The 23,884-nt window shown below is 48.9% G+C and overlaps 4 protein-coding genes across 6 annotated transcripts; 1 reads left to right on the top strand and 3 right to left on the bottom strand.

Moving 5' to 3' along the window:
• Positions 1-226: 226 nt before the first annotated feature.
• ccdc82 (coiled-coil domain containing 82) lies at positions 227-5,962 on the bottom strand. 2 transcript variants are annotated; one of them, XM_015341714.2, is made up of 8 exons: positions 5,757-5,962; positions 4,463-5,027; positions 3,793-3,982; positions 3,058-3,150; positions 2,582-2,745; positions 2,122-2,292; positions 1,376-1,564; positions 227-649 (listed from the first exon to the last, which is right to left on the bottom strand). In XM_015341714.2, the coding sequence occupies exons 2-8, from the start codon at positions 5,015-5,017 to the stop codon at positions 584-586; spliced, it is 1,428 nt and encodes a 475-aa protein (XP_015197200.2). In that variant the 5' UTR covers positions 5,018-5,027; positions 5,757-5,962; the 3' UTR covers positions 227-583. The 2 variants fall into 2 exon arrangements, with proteins under 2 accessions (XP_015197200.2, XP_015197201.2); XM_015341715.2 differs by having other exon boundaries at positions 2,582-2,706; positions 5,757-5,961.
• A 408-nt stretch (positions 5,963-6,370) lies between these two features.
• Positions 6,371-9,089, bottom strand: LOC102690054 (sperm-associated antigen 16 protein). Of its 2 annotated transcripts, XR_011189598.1 has the most exons (2): positions 6,964-9,089; positions 6,371-6,842 (listed from the first exon to the last, which is right to left on the bottom strand). XR_011189598.1 is itself a non-coding variant. In XM_006627883.3 (1 exon), exon 1 carries the CDS (start codon positions 9,087-9,089, stop codon positions 7,053-7,055), a length of 2,037 nt encoding a protein of 678 aa, XP_006627946.2. In that variant the 3' UTR covers positions 6,919-7,052. The 2 variants fall into 2 exon arrangements, 1 of the variants encoding a protein (XP_006627946.2); XM_006627883.3 differs by lacking the exon at positions 6,371-6,842 and having other exon boundaries at positions 6,919-9,089.
• A 216-nt stretch (positions 9,090-9,305) lies between these two features.
• On the top strand, positions 9,306-11,826 carry ndufb4 (NADH:ubiquinone oxidoreductase subunit B4). The gene is made up of 3 exons (XM_069189830.1): positions 9,306-9,482; positions 11,236-11,382; positions 11,650-11,826. The coding sequence occupies exons 1-3, from the start codon at positions 9,306-9,308 to the stop codon at positions 11,710-11,712; spliced, it is 387 nt and encodes a 128-aa protein (XP_069045931.1). The 3' UTR covers positions 11,713-11,826.
• Positions 11,827-12,234: 408 nt separating this feature from the next.
• On the bottom strand, positions 12,235-22,417 carry hgd (homogentisate 1,2-dioxygenase). Its single transcript, XM_006627881.3, has 15 exons — positions 22,244-22,417; positions 20,306-20,377; positions 19,456-19,544; positions 18,636-18,741; positions 17,976-18,035; positions 17,536-17,627; positions 16,946-16,980; positions 16,648-16,727; positions 16,110-16,209; positions 15,708-15,832; positions 14,812-14,916; positions 14,301-14,427; positions 13,303-13,484; positions 12,886-13,038; positions 12,235-12,339 (listed from the first exon to the last, which is right to left on the bottom strand). Exons 1-14 carry the CDS (start codon positions 22,256-22,258, stop codon positions 12,895-12,897), a joined length of 1,332 nt encoding a protein of 443 aa, XP_006627944.2. The 5' UTR covers positions 22,259-22,417; the 3' UTR covers positions 12,235-12,339; positions 12,886-12,894.
• Positions 22,418-23,884: the final 1,467 nt, after the last annotated feature.

The raw sequence follows: 23,884 nt of genomic DNA, 5'->3' as shown, positions 1-23,884 counted from the left end.
AATGATCATGGACGTAAGGCTGTGCCACTTGTATAGCATGTTGGTATTGTCTGGTGAAAGATAGTATATAAAGGCATGAGTTGAACTTACCTCTGCAATGTTTAATACCAGTTTGGATGCCTTCAGGATTTCTGCCAAATACTTAATGTTGTTAAATCTAAAGCACATTAAACCTTTGAATACGTTTGTTTCCATGAACACACAAGGAAGACAAAACAGTGAAAAGATTTCTTTAAACATTTAATCCAAAACGATGCCATTTCTTTCTAACACTCAGTAAATTAAGTTGTTTTTATATATTTTGTTAGATTTGGAAAAAAGTGGTGAAGATAAAATGCTGAACACACAACTTGAATGGTGCAAATAAAATTGTCCAGAATATTGTGCAGCACTGAGGAAGTTCGGCAGTTTAAGAGAGCTGAAGATGCATCTTTAGCAGTTAAAACTTATCTAAAAACAAGATATTCACTGCACATACAAACCTAAAGCACTTGAAATCTTGATTAAAATAAATCTCACGTGAATCCTGAAGTTTTGCTCCTATAGGTTTTTTTGTACTGAAATTGCTATAGCACTGTGACCTCTAGTCCAGTTTCTCCTCCTGGAAATAGTCGGCGTCGTTCAGGTAGTCTTCAAACATATCAAATTTCTGAAAGAAGAGGGTAAATAGTCTTACTGCAGCTCCTGTGTTTTCGAAACCTTTTGGGAGTTTTTGAAAAGTAAGAGAACATGAGCACCATCAATGCTTTAAGAGACATTTCCGATATATCTGCAACAGTATATCGGGATCGGGGTTCCTCAAGTCCACTGACAATCCAGCCCGGTTTGTCCAGTTTATCCTTAGCTGATCTTATTATAGATAGATAATTCTTTATTAATCCCGTAGGGAAATTGATGTAAATTATTGCTCTGTACTCTAAACAACTCCTTGGTTATCAGTGATGACCACAAACACATCTGAACAAGGGGAGTTCAAACTCCTGAAACTCTGCAATTTTCTACCTCTGCCTTCTGTTTAAATATGGTTAAATTCATGTTTAAATATGCCTAACTCAACCAAATGTATCTGGGGTAGCTGTATGGTTCAGCTGGAACCGAAAACTGAAGGTTTTCGAACTGTGAAACATTCTACAGTGAAAAACAGGTGGAAAGATGGCCGAGTCTAAGTAAGTAAAAGAGTTTGGGCTGGCGTGACCAGGCCTGGGAAACCACCTTGCAAAACAGACCAGAGCCAACCAGTAAGAGACGCTCTGAATCGTCACCCTGTTCTGTGGCGGCGGTTAACTTCAGGTCACTGCTGTTACAAGTCTCCCGAGCTCCAAGCATCCTAGTTAACTGTCGGTTCCAGCTGTGCCGAGTATCCGAGCAGACGCACCTCTTTAATCCAGCCTCGCTCGTGCAGCTGCTGGAAGACCCTGCTGACCGTGGCCTTCACCGGCTCGTCCGCAGGCCTCTCCTGCTCCTGCAGGGCCGTGCAGCACATCCTGGACAGGTGGTACTTGAAGTGCTGCAGGCGATGGTAGACCCGCGTGCGCTGGGCGCAGACACTACCCACGTGCAAGTCCTGCGGGAGGAAGCGGAGAGGTGATGCGGGCACAGGCCTCCGAGACAAGTCCCTTGTGAAGTTTGGGCTGACTTCCTACACATCTCTGACCCTAGCAGCAAGCCGCTCCTCTGCCTTTCGCCGTCTCCAGTTTAACACTTGTACAGCGTCAGTGCGGGAACGTTTTCACCAGCCTTTTCAGGAACAGGTGGCCCTAGACCTCACTGCTTGCGATAGCCAACCTGGACCCTTCCTGCAATTCCCACGGCCTTTCTAGGTCTGGACACATGGCATTTGCGATCACCCGGGTTCCACACGTGCCGGGATGGGCGCTGTCTTCTGCAGCGCCAGAGCAGGCCGCTCTCACACAGCCAGCGGAGCAGGCAGCCGGCAGAGGCATCACGCGGAAATCATGGTTAACACCGCCAGTTTTCTTGGGTCTCTTTTTTCCACGTCTCGCACGGAATAACACTTCTTGCCCTCGGCATGTCTTCCCATCTGTGACTCAAGTCCAGGGCGCACAGCTCCCCCACCACCCCCCGGCCGCAGGAGCGTGGCTCCGCCACAGGGGGGCCTACCTGCGTGTCGCTCGCCATGAAGCTGTCGCTGTGCAGCGTCCTGCTGTCGTAGAGCTGGCCCGACAGCCGCACCGTGAACTTGCTGTGCCGGTGCATCTCGCAGGCCTCGCACGGCCGCCCGCGCAGGCCCGTCAGGAAGATCTTCACCGTGGGGTAGCACTCCACCCGCTCCTGCGTCACAAAGCGCACGGCGCTAGCGAGCGCACCCCTCCCCTCCCCTCCCCTCCCCTCCCCTCCCTCACCGTGTCTGCTGGTCTCATTAAAAGTTCTTGTAAATTGCACACTCTCAAACACCCTGGTCCGCGTTATGATTTACGTGCCCCGCCAACAGGGAAGACTTTGCTGGACAGGGAATGGGGGGAATTACTCCGCGCACAAACTTAGCAGACGGAAAACAAACGTTTAACGGGGTGTTTTGTGAAGCTCGTTCGGCGCCGGTGAGGAGGGCGAGAGACGGCACCTTGTAGCGATCCCTCCAGCGGCTCCTCTGCTTCAAGTTCTCCAGGCGCGGGAGCACGAACCTCTGATCGAAGTAGTACAGCGAGTTCATCATCTCTTTGGCGTACCTCTTCCTGCGGCTGCCGTCTGCTCGGGTTTTCAAACAGGCTTCAATAAGGAACTGGCCTGTCTAACCAATCAATTTCCTTTGTTTAGACTGTAGTAACTGCACCCCGGTAGACCAGAGGAGGTCCCCTGCAGCACCAGGACTCCCCTCAGCCACGACAAGGCTGTGGCCCAGCTCGTCCCCCACAGCCCCAGGGATCTGCAGGATTATTGGGGATCAGTGCGAGTGTGGTACCCCAGCAATCGGCAGGTCTCAAGGCTGCCCAGCCCTGGTCTAGGGTCAATCAACACAGAGGGGTTTTGTTTTTGTTCTTTAAACGTATGATCAACATCTACTCCTGCACAGGATTCATACAAAATGAGAAGCCTTACCATAGAGAGACTTGAGGAAAGACTCGTCCAAGGAGTTAATCAACAGCGCTTTGACCACCACCTGGAAGTGGCTGTAGTGGCTGCCTGAAGAGACTGGACAGAGAAAACCCCCAAAATACAAAGGTTACAGCGGAAAGGCGCGAGTTCACACAGCGACCAGCTCGAGCCCCAGCTAAACCCTCAATCAAGCCAATGCTGCAGAGCTGGCTCTCATCAGAATATAAACCCTGCTGTCCAGGTGCTCCTGCGCGATCTCGTGGACAGGCTGACTGCTCCCTCGCCTTCATCTGTAGTAACTCAGTGTCTCAGGAGGAGAGTCTATTGCACTGCTTTCTCGACTAGCTACCAACATGGGAAAGTTACTTCAATGCCATTTAATGAAGTCAGCATACAAGAAAATGAATAAGGCCTAGTGTACATTATAAGCACCACAAAAGTCGTTAAAACGTACCAAACACTGTTGGTTGCAATACTAGTTTTTTTTTTCATTTCTTCAAGCCTCTTGGTATGTATGGCCCATCTATAATGGCCGAGGTCTGCTCTTCCTGAGCACGTGGCTGTCAGGGGGACCCCTCTCTGTCTGTCCCCAGGTCCGTACAGGAGCGACCCCCACCCCCCGTATCCCACAAGCCTCCGCTCTGCCCGGGGCAGCCCATAATCCACCGATTTCTTTTTTGGGGGGGAAATCGGGGTGACTGCTGTCCCGGCTGAGTGGAGGGGGGCGCCCCGACTCACACAGCGAGAGGTGGTGAGAGAGGAATGCTTTCTCGGGGGGCTCCCTGTCCGTCTCTCCGGGGCTCACGTCGTCGGGCTCCTCTGGTTGCTCCTCGTCGGCTACGATGAAGTCTTTGAGGCTGTCGTCGTCCTCCTCGGCGCCGCTGTCCGACTCTCCGGCAAGGGCCGGCTCCTCTTCCTCGCTGGAGTCCTGGCAGCGAAGGGGCACAAACAGAGGTTCAGTATCGAACAGACGCGCGTGACAACACGCTGAGCACCACTTATTGTCCACCTTTATTCCATAAATCAGTTCTAGAGCTGTCTTTCATCTAAAGAGACACTGTCACAGTTACAGCGATCTATGTAGATCTTATAATTACTTGGTAAAGTAACACATTTCCTCAGCCACCATTTCCCCCCAGCTATTTGTAAAAAAAAAAGTAATCCCTAACACAAGCTACTTGTCAACTGGGACTGATTTTTCAAAAGTAACTTTCCCCAATACTGAGCTCCTGCGTGTAGCCGTCAGGCACAACTCAGAGACTCCGATCAGCCCAGGCCGGACGACTTTAGAAGCTGGGAGTGAGCTGAACACGCAAGAGACATGCAAGCTCCACATGCAAGGCCCGAGACCCAGGAGCTGAATTAGCGCCCTTGCGCGGTGTCGGCTGTCATTGCGCAGCGCAATCACCTCCAGGGCGGTGTGCTTGAAGCTTGAGCTCCGGGCTCTCCTCCGCTCCGACAGCTCCCGCAGGGCCGCCTGCCTCTCCCTCCTCCTCTCACTCGCACCCGGCCCGGGCGCAGAGCTGCCCTCCTGCCGCTCGCCGGAGGACTCCGACTCCGACTCGTCCCTGTAGAAGCTGGACCGCTTTTTCGCGACCACTCTCCGGACGGGCCGGGCGTCCTCCTCGCTGTCCGGCGAGCTGCTGTCCTCAAGCACGGCGCTGGGCTGCCTTTTGCGGCGGGCCCTGGCCACCACGCCCTCCTCGTCGCCCTCCTCCCCCCCGGCCGGGACCGGAACCGGGACCGGGACCGCCGCAGAGCCCCCCTGCTCCCCCGTTGCGCTGCTGTCCGAGTCCGTGTCGGCGGCGGTCGGACCCGAGGCGTCGCTGCTCCCGCTGTCGTGCAGGTGCGACAGGAAGCCGAGCCGGGTCCGCCTGCGGTCCACCCGCGACGCCCTGGGGGTTTCACCGGACCGGGTCCTCCGGCGCGTTTCGTAGATTTTGCTGGTGGCCCCGCTCGCCATCGTGCGACGCCTGCCGATAAAAGACACCGGAGCCAACAACGGCTGTCATTACAGATTTTTGTCCTCCAGTCTGGCTCGTTTCAGAAGGCTGGGCTGACCACTCGCGAGCAGCTGTGATGCTCGATACCACGGACAGCGCGTTTCCCATGGATTCGTCCCTGGCCGACGGGGGTCGTGCTTGCAGGGTGAGACCGAGGGGATGGCGGTTGAGGGTAGATCTCAAATGAGCAAGGCAGCCAAGCGGGACCCTGATCCGGCGAGTCTTGCAAGGGGAGTGAGTTCCCCCCCTGCCCAGATACCCTCTACCCACGCAGCTGGGTCTTGTGCTCCCGGCGGCGGAGACAGGGGCGGCAGGCATGAGCCGGACCCAGTGCAGAGACTCGGGTTTGTTTTAATCTGATTACTATCCGTTTGCGACTACTGTCGCTCCTTAAACTTGATCTGTGTTGTTTAGATTAGCGTAGAGCCGATGCATCACCGCTTCAATCACCACATAATGGAGTCTTTTGCTTTACTGTGCACATTTACGTTACTGTATACTGTAGTACGTTACACCACAGCCCAGGGGTGAGCTTGATTATATGCCAGTTTATTCGCGAATGTGGAGACCCTACAGTACATTTTGCGCCGCTCTGTGGGGGACTAAATAAACACGACCCTCCATCTCCAGACGGCCGCAGCTCATTCACGCCCCATGCGTCCGCCCTGCTCTCGGTGCCTTCAGCTGCGCGATACCAACCAGATTATCTCGGCGAGCTCACACCCGACACTTCATCGATGTCTCAGTCAAAGAGTCCACACGCAGGCTTTGGACAAGGCAGGGCTATGGACGAAAACGTCCATAACGCTGCCTTCGCATGTGGATACTTCGCGCGCTACGCAGGTTTTTATTTTGAAAAACGAAACCCCACTTCCTCGTAAACATGCCATAGAAACTACAAACACAACAAACACTTTCAACAGGGGGAGGGAAAGAAGTCACAGTGTCACCTGGTGGCCGGTAGGAGGTACCATATTTTGGAATCGGGAGAAAGTAATCTTCGAGTTACAGTAATAATGAATAATAATTGCTTACACTTTTCTGGACACTCCAGCAGCATCCACCTGTTCTCTCCCCTCACCTGTTTACTTAGTACTTTTAAATATTGTGTCATGCCTGGTAGTCTTAATGTAAATATATTTGAACACAACCACATAAAGAATTATAAGCATGTGATGAAGAAAACAGATTTATATCTGGACGCTGAATCCATTCGGTACTTCATAATGCTATGAGCTGCTTTTTTTTTGCTGTTATTCTCAGTAACGAAACGCAGGCTGGCTAACGTATTTATTCATACAAACTGCTGGATCTTTTAACTTGTCAGTCTGAACAGACAGATAACAACGCGAAGCAATACATTAATGTTACGAAAGAATGTCCCAAGTTTGGGATAATAAAGATCTCCTAACGTGCAGCCCACACACGTCAAGACAGTACACGTCAAGTGTCGAGCAGGCAGCGGTAACAGTTTCTGGTCAGAGACATGGGTGTAATGATAAAAAGGACCACTGTGAGGTGCTAAAAACGACAGGTGTTCTCCTAGGTACTAGTGGTCAGACAGGAGCACAAATTCTCTCTCTAGAGATAAAAATCAAATTTTCCCCTTTGCATTAAAACCCCACTAAAAATTCCAAACCAACAATTTTGTGTTGTTACACCAATTCGCTTGCTACGTTTGCACACGTAAACTTTCACGCTTTGAAAAATCCAGTAACTTTTTCTTTTTTCTCTGCAGCAGGAAAAAAATTTTGAAAAGTCCATTGGTTTAGGAGAAAAAGTCACCTGTAAAAAGAAATGCGAAAATGTGAAAACAATGTGAAAACTAAACAGTATCAAAAAAGTGTAAACACACACATAATATGTGCAACATAATAATATTTTATTGTAAGAAATCCAAACACACCTCTAGCAAAATGAATAACTGCAATGCTCTTATCTTTATAGGTTGTATTGTTATTGTAAGGAACGTTATTTGATCTTTTCAGAGTGCTCCTATGACCAAAAGTGTACTGTCCCATCAGAACCTCCTGAGAAAAGATATTCCCCTCTGTGGCTGAACACAACACTTTGCACGGCGTCTTCGTGTCCCACTAAACTGGTCACTTGGGAAGAAGCCAGGTCCAGGAGCTTGACCGACCCGTCGTTGCTGGCGACCGCCACCGTGCGGCCCGAGGGGCTGAAGGCCGTCTGATTGCCCGGGTGGGGGCCGGCGTCGATGCTCAGCATCGCCGCCACCTTCCTCACGTCCCACAGCTTCACCACCCCGTAGGAATCGCAGGACACGACCGTGTCCCCCGTCAGATTGAAGGCGGCGTGGTTGCACGAGTGCAGGTGGCCGTAGAACGTCTGGGCGCACAGGCCGGTCCTGGCGTCCCAGAGGGAGAGGGTCTTGTCCGCGGAGCTGGTGAGCAGCGTGTTGGAAAACGGGAGGAAGACGACGCTGTTGACGGAGTCGACGTGGCCGCGCAGGGTGCAGCGGCACCTCTCGCTGCGCAGGTCCCAGACCTTGCTGGTGCTGTCCAGGGAGCAGGACGCGACGAAGTCCCCGCAGGCGTGGAAAGAGCAGCCCCAGGCGGCGCGGGCGTGCCCCTCGAGGGTCAGGACGCACTCGCCCCTGGAGAAGTCCCAGACCTTCACGGCCGTGTCCCCGCTGGTGGTCGCCAGCTGGCCGCCGTCCGGGTGGAAGCAGCAGCCGGACAGCCAGTCGGCGTGCCCTTCGCCGGTCATGATGATCTCCCTGTTGGGGATCCCCCACATCTTCCAGAGCCGGTCGTCGCTGGCCGTCACCAGGATCTGCTTGCGGGGGTGCAGTGCCAGGCAGCTCACGGGCAGCTCATGGGCCTTCAAGGAGCTCGTCAGCCGGAACCCTGACGCTTTAGCGGCCTGAGCTGCTTGCCCTTTGACCTGGGAAAGGTAAGGGTTAACGCGGGAATCCACAGGGAACTCAGAATCCTTGGGGTGTTTGCTGACTTTGGGGTGTTTGGTGGGATCTTTGGCAGAGTCATACGGCGCGACCCCATCCACGGGCTGCCTGGGCTCTCTGTCTGGGCTCCGCTTAGATCGGCCGCGAAGGACACTTGTGTCCTTGCTGGACTTCTGAGTCATCGTCACTCTCCGAGGAAGAACATCCCTTTCTGACTGCACGTTGCGCAGTGTGGCCTCCAGGCCAGAGATCTGGCCGACCACCCTGTCCCTTTCCAAACCGATGAGCATCTTCTGCTTCAGGGCAGCCTGGTACTTGTCCTTCAGCTGCCTCAGTGCCGGCTCATACGAGGCGTAGTGCTTCTTGAGTCTTCTCAAGTCCTCGGTCAGCCGGTTCTTCTCCTGAACCACGCGCTTGTGCTGCATGCGGTGAAAATCCCTCTCCTTCTGGAGCTTCACCAGGGCTTCCCCGGCTTTGAAGGCCGCCTGTCTGTAACTCTCCCTCTCCTTCTCCAAGCTCTTGATCCGATTGCCCAGAAGCTGGTTATGGGTGTACGCGTCAGGCACGAACCCCACCTGCTCTGCGTTCAGCAGGCCTCTCTGCTCCATTTCGTACCACTCCGTCTGGAAGCAGTCTAGGGTTTTCCTCATGCCCATCTTTATCAGGAAATTGCGGAGGAAGTCATCCACCACCTCTGGTTTCCGAGAGAGGGACTGCAGAGCTGAGGGGCTGGTCTTGGGCACGGTCTGCGGGCCTTCTGTCTGTTCACACAGGGCCCTCACTGCGGCTTCCAGGTCCTCCTCCCCCTCCGCGAGGCTCCACTCGTCGTCGGCGGCGACTTCTTCATACTGATAGTCGTCCTCAGAGTCCTCGGGTATCGAAACCTTCTCCAGATAGTAGGGTCCGTCCTCCACGTCCAGCGACTGCCCTGCTCCGACGCCAGCCATCCCGATTCTCCCCTTCCGGCTCGGAGGCGCGAGCGGTGCAGTTTGTTTGCCGTTGCTAGGAGACCTCGAGCCCGTTACGAGGGGAAGACCTTCACATCCCGCGAGATTATACGAGTTTTGGTCCGGGACGTGCCGGGGGGGGGAGTGAAACAAAAACATTTAAAATGTAGAAATTGAGAAGAATAAGCACACAGTTCATTTACAAACTTGAGTGAGACGTTATTTACATGTGGCGTATGGATCACACCAACTGTCACCTGAGGTCGACAAGGTTTTCCGTCCGTTTTGGATAAAAAGACAGCGAGGCGAACGCTGCTTCTGTGGGTGCGTGTCAATAAAGTTGCTCTGGTTTGAAAGGGGGGTGAATTTGTCAACATGGCGGATCACCAAGAGACATCCTATGTATCGCGTCCGAAAACCTTGGACCCGGTGGAGTATTTCGCCCTGTCTCCGGCCCAGAGGAAGGTCGAGGAGGAGCGGGCCGCGCTGAGGGCCCGGCTGAAGAGGCAGTACCAGCTGCAGCTGAACGACCCCAGCCGGACGCAGCGCATTGTAAGCGGGCTGGGGACGGTCGGGGAGCTGCAGGCAGTGACAGCGGTCCTGCTCGGGTCGCCGCTGTGCAGCGCGTCGCTTTCGTTTTTTAGGAATTCAGACTTGGCTTCGTTCGCCGCAGCCCTTGGGGGTTTGACGTGTCTTTCTGCTTGCTTTCTGCCCTGAGGTTTGGCTTCCGTGCCGGGCTGTCGCGATGCCTGGCGCAGCGCAGTGACCTTGAGGCTCCGCTGGTCTGTCGTGCTCGCCGTGTTGGTGCGGGACTGAGCCGGGAGAGGAGTACCCTTCTTTGTCACCATGTTGTTATTTACGCTGATGCTACCAATTTGGTTTAAAATATTTAAAGCAAACAGCCCGGTGGCATCTCTTGTGTTTAACGGGAGCTTCAGTCGTACAAAAACGCCTGTTGTGCTTCACCGCTGCTGCCGTCGGTGTTTAAAATGTTTCTCGTTACAGGGAAGGTGTTGGCTAGTCTCATTGTATTTTGCGTTGCGATCCTTACAATCCAAAATACAACATGTAAGAGCATACGTGCTAGGCGATTTATTGGCTGTATGGTAATTCCTATTAATTTTGCATGATTCATTTTAATTGTGACTAAAGCAGTGCAGTGAGTGAGACGTTCAGTGGCGCCGAGTCAGCTCATTGAACTTGTTCAGAATCGATATTCGAAACACGAACCAGTAGGAATGTCAATCAAGGGAGAGTACATTGGAAACTAAAATGGAGGTGTTCTGTGCACAGAGGGTTGTGGGAGTGTGGAACGAGCTCCTCAGCCATGTTGTCAAAGCTGAGCCCCCCTGGCTTCTGAGACCCTCAGATCCATTAGTATCAGCCACAGAGATCGATACAGATGGATGGGCTAACTCTCTTCTTGTTAAGAACTGATAGATTCTGTGCCCAGTGCACTGTGATGTGGAGATGTCTGTTAATCTCTGAACAAAAGTTGTGCTGATGTGAGAATGATCTTCTAAAATATTAGTCAGTAGCAGTCCATTCATCATGTAGCAGTGCCAGCAGCCATATCACCCTGCAACTCACAACTGGCAACCCACTGAAGCTAAGCAGGTGTGAGCCTGGTCAGTACCTGGATGGGAGACCTCCTGGGAAAAACTAAGGTTGCTGCTGGAAGAGGTGTTAGTGGGGCCAGCAGGGGGCGCTCACCCTGCGGTCTGTGTGGGTCCTAATGCCCCAGTATAGTGATGGGGACACTATACTGTAAACAGGCGCCGTCCTTCGGGTGAGACGTAAAACCGAGGTCCTGACTCTCTGTGGTCATTAAAAATCCCAGGGCACTTCTCGAAAAGAGTAGGGGTGTAACCCCGGTGTCCTGGCCAAATTTCCAATTGGCCCTTACTAATCATGGCCTCCTAATTAATCCCCCTCCCCACTGATAGCTGATGTGTGGTGAGCACTTTGGCTGCTGTCACATCATCCAGGTGGGGCTGCACCCTGGGGCTGGTGGAGGGGAGTCCCCATTATCTGTAAAGCACTTTGAGTGGAGTGTCCAGGAAAGCGCTATATAAGCATAAGGGAGAGTTAGAGTGCACACTTTACAGCGCGTTATGAAACTGATCACAAGGCCAGGTGATGTCAGTGCTAACTGATCCCTTACAAAATTGATTGCAGCTTTGAAGGAATTATTGAAAGAGTCTTTGGTTCAACTTTGTCGTGCACATTTTTCTTCTTTCAAGCTCCGCCCGTGTTGGAAATAGTTCAGACTGAGATTTCAAGCTTTTTTCTTTCTGCCTTGCAGGAGGACCCAGCTCTGACGCGTTGGACCTATGCCCGCACTATCAACGTGCCTGCTAACGTCCGACCCACCCCCAAGACCTCCCTGCTGGGGCTGCTGTTTGGGGCGGGACCCCTTGTGTTCTGGTACTTTGTCCTCAAGAAAAGCAGGGTGAGTTCAAAAAGCCTTCAGTCTCTGCTATGGCTTGAGCCTTAATCTCAAAGATTGGTTCCTTTTTCATCAGATCGATTTAAAGTTTAAAACTGAGGCTGTGAATCCCAAGTTCTGTTTCATTGCCACTAGGTAACACGATCTGTTGTGTAGCTATTGATTGGTAGAGATGTATAGTGTTTAACCTCGTACAGTTGTTGCCTATAACTTCTAAACAGAGTTTTCAAAGCAGGGTGATAATAAAATGCCTTCTGTCCTTTTCTTTAGGACCGTAAAGAGAGGTTGATACAGGAGGGGAAACTGGACCGCCGATATCATCTTTCTTATTGATTTGATGGAGATGCTATTGAACAGCAAGTTGATTTTTAATGCAAATAGTGTAATATAGAGTAATATGAACCTGTACTCAGCGAGCTGTAAAATAAATGATTGTGGAGCCTTTAATACAGTGCTGTCTTTTGAAACGTAGAGGAACAAACATCCAGTGTTGTGCATTGATGCATAGTGGTAAAACTGTGATCTCAGTGGTGATGGACAATATAAAAGCAAGTTTTGACTTTCTTAACAATTTTCAATGTTACATCTCACTTAAACTCAAGGAGAAGGTATGTTGTGACGAAACCTAAGAAATAATTTAAGAGTCACATGAGAGAGAGGTCAGATTGTAATTAAAAGGAAAGTGAATCAATAAACATGTTTTTCTAAGATGCACCGACTTTATGTATAGCATATCCTTTACAATGATGAAAAGGTATGGAGGCATTTAAATGCAAAGATAATTGATCTGTTACACAGGTATGTTAGTGCCACTTCCCTGTCCAGCTAATGCACTTAATGATGCTGCTCAATACATGTTTTTCCAGTTTTATTGGTTTTTTTTTTAAAGTAAACTTTGATCTTCCATCGACCTTTTATTTGTGTGGCATTAGAGATTCCTGCAGGGTCTTCAGTCTTCCCCTGAAAAGAGAGGAAAGTCTCCATTGTTTTTTTTTTTACTGTTAAATCGGTGAGTCACACAAGTCCTTAAGCATCCGAAGCATGAACAAGCATAATACTGTAAAATGAGCTTTATTTCATATCATTGGATCCAGATTTCAGTTACCTGCCTGATGCTCAATCTAGCTTTCCCTTCACTGGAGATCTGTTTTTCCAAAACAGTGGGGGGCTTCCAGCGAGCATTAGGTTTAGATGGGTCGAGGTTTTCGATCCAGACCTTATCTCTGTCCTGTATTATCTACTATTAAACACTGATCGTATACTGGATAATGTTGTTTTTTTAGTAGGGGACTACAGGCTTGAAAGGTGGAACTGCCATAGGTAACTGAAGAGTTCCCAAATAGAGAAAGGTATTATATAGGTAGTGTTCACATGTATCAGGAATTATTTGCGTTTTTTTTCCCTATCCCGTGTTCAGTAACTGTATCTGTCACTTCTGTCATAAAGGGTGTTGAAGCCCGTGATGACTGGCACACAGTGGAAACTGGGGCTTGTGCTAGAGTTTACCTGCTGTCTTTATGTGCTGCTTGGTTTCCAGTTGGGGTTGAAATGGCTCTTTAGCGGCTCCCAGCATTTGTAGTAGTTCTTATCCAGGCGGTTACAGGTGTCCAGGCCCCACTTTGTGACTGCCATGCTGAAGGACGACTCAAACATAAACGCCTGAGAACACGGGAGTGACAAGATCGATCTTAACACTGTGACCCGAGGAGCTCAGGTGAGGGGGAACAGGGGGAGCTAACTCTGCACTCTGCGTTTGAGGTTTTAATCAGAATTCAAAAGCACTCTGGCACCAAACTGACAGTACGGAAGACAGACTGTTTGCACTATCATGCAAAGATCATTTCAAAAGAAATGCAAAGCAAACATTGTTGATCTTCTAGTCCTTATCGTGCTCCAAGGCCCGCTGAACAGAACCGCTGTTACCATAGTGCCTTCAGCCACTCGCTCAGGCTTCAAGTCAGCTGTGCTTGCTTTCTCAAAGCACTCGTAATCCGGGCCGTGTGGGGTCATCATGCTGTGAAGACTGCCCCCTCCTGGCTGGAAGCCTTCCTCCTTGGCCTCGTAGTGGCCTTTGATCAAGCCCATGAACTCACTCATGCAGTTCCCTAAGACAAAGTGCAAGTATTGATGGTAAGTGAATATTCCAAGTCAATTCATTACCAGCCTCTTAAGAAAGAAGAATAGAGCTGAACGTCAAAAAGCTAAATCTTTTGCACTATTATGAAAACTAACTCAAGACTTAAATTAAGCGCTCAATCATTTAAAAGCCTTTTAAGAACTGCCTGAAAACTATTACACATGAAAACTACGAGACAGATGTGAGGCTTCTTGGCCAGGTGTGGTGACTTGACCACCTGGCTGGTGACCTTAAAGACTGTCTCCAAGAACGGCTTCCCTCTTTTATCGGACCGTTCCACTGACTGTTGAAGCAGAGCATGTCATTCGCTGGGCTACTCTGTGATCTGCTCTCAGGCGGGCCATCTTCAGTCATGCTGATACCAGCCTGTCCGGCTCCAGTTCTCGAGTGAAGCATGGCTGTATCTTTCACCATTCTTGCATTAGTTTGAATCATTGCATTTAAAGTACCTGGTTAATAATATTCTCATTCGGCTCCGTTCAGCAAATATCACGACACTTTGCACCTGATGGGCTTGTAAAATCACGTAGCGTAAGCCGAGTAGTTTGCTATCCCAAGTAAGCAACACTCAACAATAGTTATTAAATCTGTCTAAAAGTGTAAAATGTTTGTGCCGGTAGAGTTGTTGCTGTCGGCGAGTCACAGGCCCACTGCTGGGCAGGTGGCGGCAGTAGGAATACAGGACCTTTGCCGATTGAGAGGTTGTAAACGTGCGACTGGTAACCCAGAACACTGATCTGCTCCTGGCCAGACCTGCACTCCCCCCCCCCAGCCCGGATCTTACTGTGATAATAGGGGGGCCTGAAAGTGTGGTCCGCCACGCCCCAGCGGGGGGGGAAGATGACGAAGTCGGCGACAGCCACGCCCGGGCGGGTCGACTTCGCCGTCAGCACGGTGAAGATGGAGGGGTCCTGCGAGACAGTGGAGAGGACAGTCGGATCGACTCCCGCGTCACGGACCGGTACGTCGGAGCAGCTGGGCCTGCAGCACCCCACTGCTCGAGCAGCGCTCCTGCGGCCCAGCCCGGAGCCATCGGACTGTCCCCACTCACACCTGTGTGTTCGTGCTCGGCTGGCAGGGTGCAGGGCAAGCTGACACAACCTGTCTGAATCCAGGCCACCAGGATTCAGTTCCAGTCCATCTCATTTCAAAATGCCATTCAGTTCTTCAAGTATTCCTGGCATTCCATTCAGTTTAATACTCCCTTTATATTGTACACATCTGGAGGAGCACAGCACGACACAGTATCTTCTGCATTCGTTTGGTCAAGTTGGTTTTGTGTTCTTGCTGCTTACCGCATGGTCGAAAGCGACGCAGTTGATCACCATGAAGTTCGCGAGGTTGTATTTGTACGGGGTGTAGTTTCCATGCCACGCCACAACATTGAATGGGGAAAAATCCTGCAGTAGGAAACAAGCACACACATTCCATGAAATACAAACTAGTTACTAAAGGGAAAACAATGGGCACAATTAAGCATTCATTTCTGACTATGCCCATAACTATCTTCCCCAAAATCAAGCTACTCCTCCCACAAAGAAAACCAGACTACGACAGAGCTAGAATGACTAATGTTTCTCTCTAACCTGATCGTTACAACTGCAGCAATTTTATGTCACCACAAAGCACTGTTCAATAAAAGCTGTAAAATCAATTTTATTCATTACTTGCCAAAGACTGAAGCCCCACACTCCTGCACATGCGAAGCACACAGGGCTACACCCTACAGTGGTGCCCAGCTGACTCCCGAGCCAGGATTCCCACAGCTTTAAACCGCCAGCCCGATGAGCCCAATACATCAGCCCAGCGAAGCAAAATAACAGGTTAATTTCAGCAATTCGGGGCTCAGCTGGAGAAAGAAACAGAAGACTCTTCCAGCCCCAAGCTCTGAGCTTGGGCAGCCTGTCCTTATCCCAGGAAAGCTGTGGAGCAGGAAGCAGGGCGAGAGACCTGCCCGGATTCTGCCCCAAGCAGTGCTTCCCGAAACTGGTTCACCGGGATCTTCCAATCACAGACAGGATGAGATCCTCGGGTCGCTAAACCACCCAGCCAGCCCACTGGAGCCAGCAGCCTACTCCACTGGTGGTCCCAGGTTTGGCTCTTTCTGTCTGAGGTGCACGTACTGGGCGGGAATAAGGCCTCCCGCTCTTGACCGCTGCCGATTCTCAGGGGGTCCAGCAGGTATGCTTACCTGCTGGGCTGCGAACAGTTTTCCCTGGTACTTATTAATGACCGTATACCCGCCGGGCACCTTCCGGTCTTCATACCAGGCGACGGGCGCCAGGAAGTCCCGAGGGTTGGCCAAGCCATTGGCACCTGCAGAACACATGGTGTGACAGTCTGGCACCCTTCACCACCTGCTCCGTAAGAGGAAATGTGCCGTTTAAAAACATCTGGCTTTTCATTTCTAGTGGGATTCCTGCAAAGTGCGCGATTTCAACCAGTTTGATGTCGGAGCTGCTGACTGCATGCTCCTCTTACCAGGATGACATGAGGACGGGCCTCGCACCCGGAGCGCAGCCAGGAGACAAGAGACGCACCCCCAGAAGCTTCCAGGTCCGAAGGTTTTAAATACCAAAGCCTTTTTACTTACCAATAGGTCCGAGATCTGGCAGTTCAAAGTGGGCACCGAACACCTCCAGGACGTAGCCCCTTGTCGCCCCAAACACCTCCACACTGAAACGCATCCCTTGCTAGAAAAGCCATGAGAAACAGCACAGCGTCTGCAAACCTCAGGTCTCATGTCCTGTAATTTCCTGTCATGTGTTTCACTGGCCAGCTAGCAGGGCCAAAATCATCTCCAGCAAAACAAATGAAGGATCACAATTAAATCTACTGCCTGGGAAACACTTGAAGGAAGTGGATGTTTTTGTGGATGTAGTCTTTACCACAATTTGCCGATGTTTTTTATGGACTGTGTGTTTTGTAAGTGTTAATCTTATACTTTATCTGGGCATAAGATTAACAGTTAGTGATTTAACATACAACATTTCATACAACAGTGCCTATTTCAGAAAGGTGATAGAAAAAACGCCGTTCCCGAAAAATAACATCTGGAAAAAATTCCCGGTTCCTCTGGACTTTGACTCTTGGAACGCGTACAGCAGGAGAAGACTTGTGTTTCCACTTACCTGGATAACACAGATCTCATTTGGCTCCATCATCATCTTTCCAAATTCTGTTGTGATCAATATTTTACCTTGCTGGGGAACTGGACAAAAAATACATTTTCATTTTGAATTCATTGTTCAGAGCACAACTGATGATCGTGAAGCAGTGGTTAGATAAACCCATCTCCAGTGCACCCGGAGTTTTTTTTTACCAACACCCTGTATTTAACGTAGGGAGGGAGTGTGTCCAAAAACTTACAGTGCAAGTTACTATATAAAACACATTTCTATAAAATAGTAGAAACAAAATACTACTTACCGATTAGAAAATCCCCATCAGAATTATTGAAACACCTGAAAAGAAGTTACAGTTAATATTTGTGTACGCGACAGGAAGGTGCTGTGGGACGTACAGGACTTACGGACGAGAAACATTGGGAAGCTGTGCAGCTCAAGAGAACAGCGATACATTAACAGTTTTATACATCCATCTATTTTTAATAACTGTGCTGATCCGGAGCCTGGTCCAGCTTACACTGGGCATACTACAGCGTACACCCTGGAAAGGACACCAGTTCAGACACACAGGGGATAATTTAGGGACACCAGTTAACCTAGACAGAATGACCTTGGCCAGTGGGAGGAAGCTGGAACACCTGGAGAAAATCTAAAAGGCCATGAGGAGCACATGCAAACTCCACACAGAAAGTACTGCAGACCCGAATCAGCCCGAGAACCCACGTCTTGCTGGAGGAGAAGCTTAAACTGCTACGCCAATGTGCCACCCCAGTTTTGAACATGGGAGCACGGAACACTGATCGCTGTCAAGATCAGTGAACCTTTCACCAGCCTTGGCCCCATTACATTGCAGGTACAGAGCAGTGGAGCACATGGCACACCGACACTCACCTGTCGGTCATAGAGCTGTTGCAGGCGTAGACGTGAACTGCGATCCCGTTCCGGGTCCTGGTGTCCCCTGCTCCACACAGGGTGTGCAAGCCCTGAAAGGGGAAGGCGTGCAGCGATTGCACACTAGGTCGAAAACTGGATGAAATGCAGACTTGCAGGAAACTAAAAAAGCACGAGGTTCACATCCGCTTGTAAACAGTGAATTGCGCTTAAGCCGAAAGCACTCTGTCCACCTGTTTAACCTGCTCACCACAGGGCAGCGTGGGCACCATATTCAGAGTGGTCGCCATGTCAACTGCTTCTCTCTGAGAATAAGCTAACAGTTTCCCCCTGTGTCCATTATGATGCGGGCAGTTTGTATTGGTATTTGTGTCAGATGGGTACAAACACTCTGCCCTGTGTTGATAACATGAAAACAAACTGGGAGCTTGCAGACCCACCATCACAAAGTCCACCTTCTTCTCAGACACTTTGGGGACAGTGAATGGCTGCCAACGAAGCTGTGAAAAGATAAAAGATTCGTTTTGAGACGTCGGGTATTCCTTCACGTCTCAGAAAAGCTGTAAACGAGGAGGCCGCTCGACCCACAGAGTCTGTTGCTGGCAGCTAATCGATCCAAGAATCTCATCCAGATGTTCCTTGAAAAACTCCAGGATATCAGCTCCTCAACAGCATGGCTGGGTAGCTTGTTCCAGTCTCCACAACCCTGTCTGTGTAAGAATATGCCTCCTGGTCTGAGGTCTGAAGCAGCTTGAAGACTACTGTTCTGAGGTAATGTATTTGAGTTTTGACTAGCTGTGCATTCAGATCAAATGTTTGCAAAGCAGCATCGTTACTGCCGTTTCAGAACAAGGAGTATTTTTCTACACTATATACAGTATATTGGTATATATATATATCGGTATTGGTACTACTGAATAAAAGCCAACTAATCAATGGCATTGTGGGATTAAAGTCTTGCAAAGGAACGTATAGAAAGACTGATCAATGTACTCTTGCCTGTGGTGTCCGGAGTGCATTCTGAGCTACAACCTGCACTGCTGCCACTATTGTCTTTCCTGGTCGAGGCCAGCATGACTGCAGATCAGGTGTGGCCTTACCTGGTTGGGATCGGGCTCTACTTCGTCCCAGCTGTGGTTCAGGTGTTCCTGCTGCACGGACGCGAAGGGCTTGTGGCACACCGAAGGCAGGATCCGATACAGCCAGCTGCAACGACACAGACCTCAGCACACATACAGCTGGTGCTGCTGCTGTAACACTGCGTGTGGCTCTAGTGCTGGCGTGGCCTTCACTGGACACTTGGCATGAGACACAGCCCAGAGGCATCTCCGAGCTGTCCAGTAATACCCTGCTGCCATTAGGCAAGACATGTCTTCTGCAGAGTCTCCAGCTCATCAGGAGAAATACTATACTGCACATTTCAATAACTGGATGAAACACCCACAAGGAACAAGGAAGGCAGTACTGTAGATTGAAGAGACTTTTTCACACTGTTACACACAGTGTCCTACAAATCAGCCCGATTTCATTCGCTTGTGAAATAACAAAAAAAGTAAACTGGGTTATAAAGTATGGAAGATTAAAGGTGAAAAAAATGAGTTTAACAGTGTACAGCAAAGTTATCTTTTTTGAGAAACGGACAATGTGACGTCTGCATAATCATCTTGAAAGCCAGTAAATAAGCCCAGACACAATTCAGTGGCGTACTGCATTTATCCCACTGCTGCTTGCCCCATAGGGGGTTCATTAAACAAAAAGATTTGTCGCGCAGCAGGTACTCGGGTGGATCAGATCATGGATATTGACTGAGTTTCTGAAAAAAGACCTCTTTGTGTGGAAAGAGGAAGGTAATCAGGGCGATGCTCTTCCGCGAGACACACGTTTGCGAGCCAGCCTCAGACGGCTCTCTCTGAGCGTTACCTCCTCCTGTTGGCCGGCCGCGGGCAGGTGAAGGCAGACCCGGAGAGCTGCTCCGCGTACAGACCGTAGGGACAGGCCTGCGGGTTGTTCTGGGAAACAACAAGCCGAGAAAGAGTTTCCGACAGTGATGCTCTGCGCCAGGCTGCAAGGTCACACTCACAGAAACTATAGAGCTCTGGCGGTCTGACTCGGAGCACTGAAAAGACTGTCATGTCTCACTACGACAAACCGTTTAGCTCAGGCGGGGGGGGCTGAGGCTGGGGGGCATGATAAAGCAGAAGGTCGGTGCCGTGGGCTCAGGCCTTCAGTCGTGTGTTCAGTTCTGGGACAGAGAGCTTTCTGTGTGGAGTTTGCATGCTGTCCCTGTGTTCACACAGGTATCCCTAGAGCTGCACTGGTTTCCTCCCAGCTTTAAAGTCATGCTGGTTGGGGTCCGCGCTGTCCCTGCGTCTGTCTGTCTGTCTGTCTGCGCAGCGTGTGACCAAGCCCTGCCCTCTGTGCTCTGGGCTGCTGTGACCTTCGGCAGGAATAAGCAGACAGACTGATAGGAGAATAAGAGACCAGGCAGAAGAAAAGGCTCGTTTTTACAAATACACATACAGATGATCCAGAAGCTATTTTGAAAAGCCATTTACACAAACATTTTGCGCCCTCTGAATAAAACGTTTATGAACAACAGCTCTGGTGCATTAGAAAATCATATTTTATTCGCTGTAGAAGTTATTTTTTCCACTACACCCCATAATTTATGGATGCAGCATAATCCTCAGATTTCAGCAGATCAAAAGCTCTGCATGTGTTTGACTCTGCATTTTGAACAGCAGTGCACAGGATACGAAGTCTGGGGTACCTGTCCTTCTGGCAAAGCACCGGGACAGCGGGGATCTTCTGAGGCAAACTCATTCCCAAACCCAGTCAGATACTGAAGGAAAAAGAGTGAAAGCCATTCAGTGTTGTTCCATTACACCATACATGAGAAAAACAAGGAATTTAGGGACATAAAAGTGCAAATCAGGATTCACATTGAACTGAATGATCTGTAGTTTGAAACAGTGCTTCAGCTGTACTCGGCACAGGTATTAATATTAATTAATATGGTATTAATATTGGCTACATTATGTTTCCTGTGTACTTGTGTACTTCAGTTAATCCATTTTCTTCCGGTCTTTAATACGTCTGTTAACTGGCTGTCAGATAATATGAGATAAATGAAACCTGGTGAGTTTATGTTACTATTTCCTAACGTGTAAGTCTGTGAAAAAAAGGCAGATTTTTTTAAACGACGCCTGCAGAAAGAGCTTCATGATGAAGTCCTGTGTTCTAGATTTTCCATTAGCGTTATTACATGTTTCATACGTTAAGGTCTGCACGATTTCCTTCTTTTTTGGGGGGTGTTTGTGAAAAGCTCGCAGCAGAAGTTGTTTGACAGGCAGCCACGTCCCTCGTAACAGAGTGCTGTGAATCTGTGGTTGTTGAGTAAACCAGGCGATAATGCTGAGTCACTGTTTGCCTGCAGAAGTCCATCTGGATGTAGTTCAGAGGAGGAATGTTTCAGTTTAAAGTTCCATCTGGAGTCGAGTGAACATACCGAGCTCTCTGCTGTATAGTGTGGTTCATATCCTGTCGTGCGCCGAAAATATTTGCCTCTCATTAATATGCATCCAGATTCTTAATTGGCATCTGCTTTTTAAAAATATCTAATCTTTTTTTTAGTGGGGCATACAATCTGTTCACTCGTTTCACTGACGAACCGACTGGGCTGGATACAGCAATGAAGTTTACTCTGCAACCAACAGGCGGCAGTATACCCGGATCGATGCATCCAGAGGCCACACCGAAGAAAATACACAATTAATAAAGCTGATGAGAATTAATTAGTAGCACTTATAATGCAAAAGTCGGTTAAAGGTCTGTAGCGCAGTCCCCCCTGGTGCTCAACGTATTAAAAATGAGAAATTTAACAATCCTTGGATGAAGTTATTTATGTCAAAAAATAAGAACAAATAATTTAAAATTATTTTTAAAAAATGCATGAAAGACCGTATACCGTTTAAATTATGTAAAATTTTCAAACGGCTTTGTAGGGTTACATAATTGGCGCAATTGGTTCAGTCGGTGTGCATTCCCGCAGTTGTACTTACTAAAGCGGGTTTTCTATCGCAGCGAGTTTTCAGCAGAATTACAAGCTTTTTAATAAATAATACATTTCTGATTTGTTATCCTACTCCTCAGGTGTTGAACATTGTTACTCCTTGTTTCGATTCGGAAATGTTATGTCTATTTTGCGGTTCTTAACACAAAGAAATCTGTTTAAAATGAAGTATTTCTAAGCCAGCACAGTGATGCGAAGACATCATAATAAAATAGTCTGTTCCCTGTGGCGGTCGCCAGCAGAAACAGGGAGAAGCACCTCACCTGGATGTTTGGTAAGGAATGGCTTTCAACGGGGCAGATGTCGTTTCAGGCGATCTCATTGGTGCCTGCAGAACGCCCTCGACACTGAGCAAAACTGCACCCAACCCCCCTTCGCACATTTACAGTCTTCAAGGCAAAAAATCGATATTTTTTTTATTTTCGGTGCGTGCACGTTTTTCCCTTCCTCGCAAGAGCCGCAGAGAATGTGTGGTACTGTATAATACTATTTATGCATAACGTGTGATCTATACGAAAAGTGTCCACCGATGTTGACATCAGAATAATCAAACCTACTTATTTTCTATGCAGAAAACATTTGGTGTTACTTGTTAACGATTAGTAAAAAGCCCTAGAATTGCTTCGAAAACCGTACCTTTAAGTCGGCCATTCTCTTCTCTTCGACTCTGCAGTTAAAGTATTTATTTTTGCAGACTAGCTCTGTTAACTTGGAAGTATTGAAGTACTGAAGAAGCCTGTCGGACCGCTCACAGCTGCGAGCACGGAGCGCTCTGTAACTCAGTGAAAGGGTTTCCGAAAGGTTTCTGCAGTTTAAACTCTTGCTCAATGTGGTTTGAATTAAACCTAGAACCCGGCTCTGACGCACCAAGTCTCTCACTGGAGGGAGAGTAATGGGGGGTGTCTGGGTTTCGGCTACAAAGTTGCCTACCCAAAAGAAAACTGCAAGGGTCTGACACCCCTAAACTGTAAAAAAAAAAAGAACCTAACGTTGTTTTAAATGGATTTGTACAATAAATACCTGCAAATACATGCATTTAAATGACTCACTGTCTCCGTAGCAGAAATCAAAGTACCAAGGCTGTTGAACTCCAAGAATATTCGTTGTGTTACAGGTGCTGATTATTCATTTGTGTAAATCTGTGCTCTGCGCTTTTTTCCTGTTTTCTATTCTGTTTTGGTGTATAATCATATGGAATATTATCTGGAAACCTTTCCAATTTGTTCACAGAATCAAGTTTTGGTTTTGAATAGTTGCCTACAGTATATATCACAGCTCTATAGCCCAGAGCAAGCACAATAACCATACCTATCAACAGCATGTAGCAAAGTAGCTACAGCAAATAATAAAGTCTGTATGAGTGGCTCCAGGAATCTGATACAGGTCACATTAAGGTACAGGAATCTTTATTTAGGGGTTTTCCTAAGTCATGCACTTCAAAGATTCTCAGAAAACGCCTCTCTCACACTTCTCTATTAACAACTTGCACACAGACTCCCCTGGCTGTTTCCTAACCCACCTTCCCTGTGAAGGCCCTTTACATGGCGAGTCCTCATTAACTGCACCCCTGTGAGGATAAGAATTGTAACCCTTCGCTAGTAATATAAATCACTGATGTATTGACACCCAGTGAACCTATTTACAAGTGATAAAGGCCTATTGATGTCCTCTAGTGGCAGGGCTATTGTTACTGCAGGTTCCAAAAGACTGGCCTGCCACAGTTACTACAGTGCAGTGAACTGACTGACTGACTGACCACACTGCTCGGTCCATATAACGCTTTAGAAAGCGTTAATTCAGCGGCAGTGCAGTTAGATTTTATTAATATTGATATTGAGAACAAATTCCTCTTTTACATTGGCAGCCTATGTCTAAAATGCTCATGTTATTGCTCAGAGGACTAAGCAATGAAAGAAAGAAAAGAGTAATGAATTGAGAACAGCAAAGCAGAGCAGGCAAATATTATCCAGTGCACGTAGAGGGAAGACATTATTCAGCCACACACTGAACGCGCTCTCGGAGATAAAGGTTTAACTGTTATCTTTCGCGAGGGAGTTCGAGGGTCAGCTTGCGTTTGGCGTGAGAGGCCAGTAACAGGTCCAGTCCCTGCACGGCCTGCTCCGTCCGGGACTGGGCTTCTCCTGAATGCAGACCAAAGCAGGCTGAGCTCCAGAGAGGCCACGAATTCAACAAGGACTTCTGGGAAAAGGTGAACAAACCTAGCTTGTACACCAGGAGACCTGGGGCATGGCACTCGGAAAGACCAGGCAAGAGCAC

Source organism: Lepisosteus oculatus, chromosome 5 (assembly GCF_040954835.1).
Source record: "Lepisosteus oculatus isolate fLepOcu1 chromosome 5, fLepOcu1.hap2, whole genome shotgun sequence".
In the NCBI taxonomy this organism is placed as follows: Eukaryota; Metazoa; Chordata; class Actinopteri; order Semionotiformes; family Lepisosteidae; genus Lepisosteus; species Lepisosteus oculatus.
The sequence above is the reverse complement of the archived record's forward strand: the minus strand, read 5'-3'. Positions and strand labels throughout refer to the sequence as shown.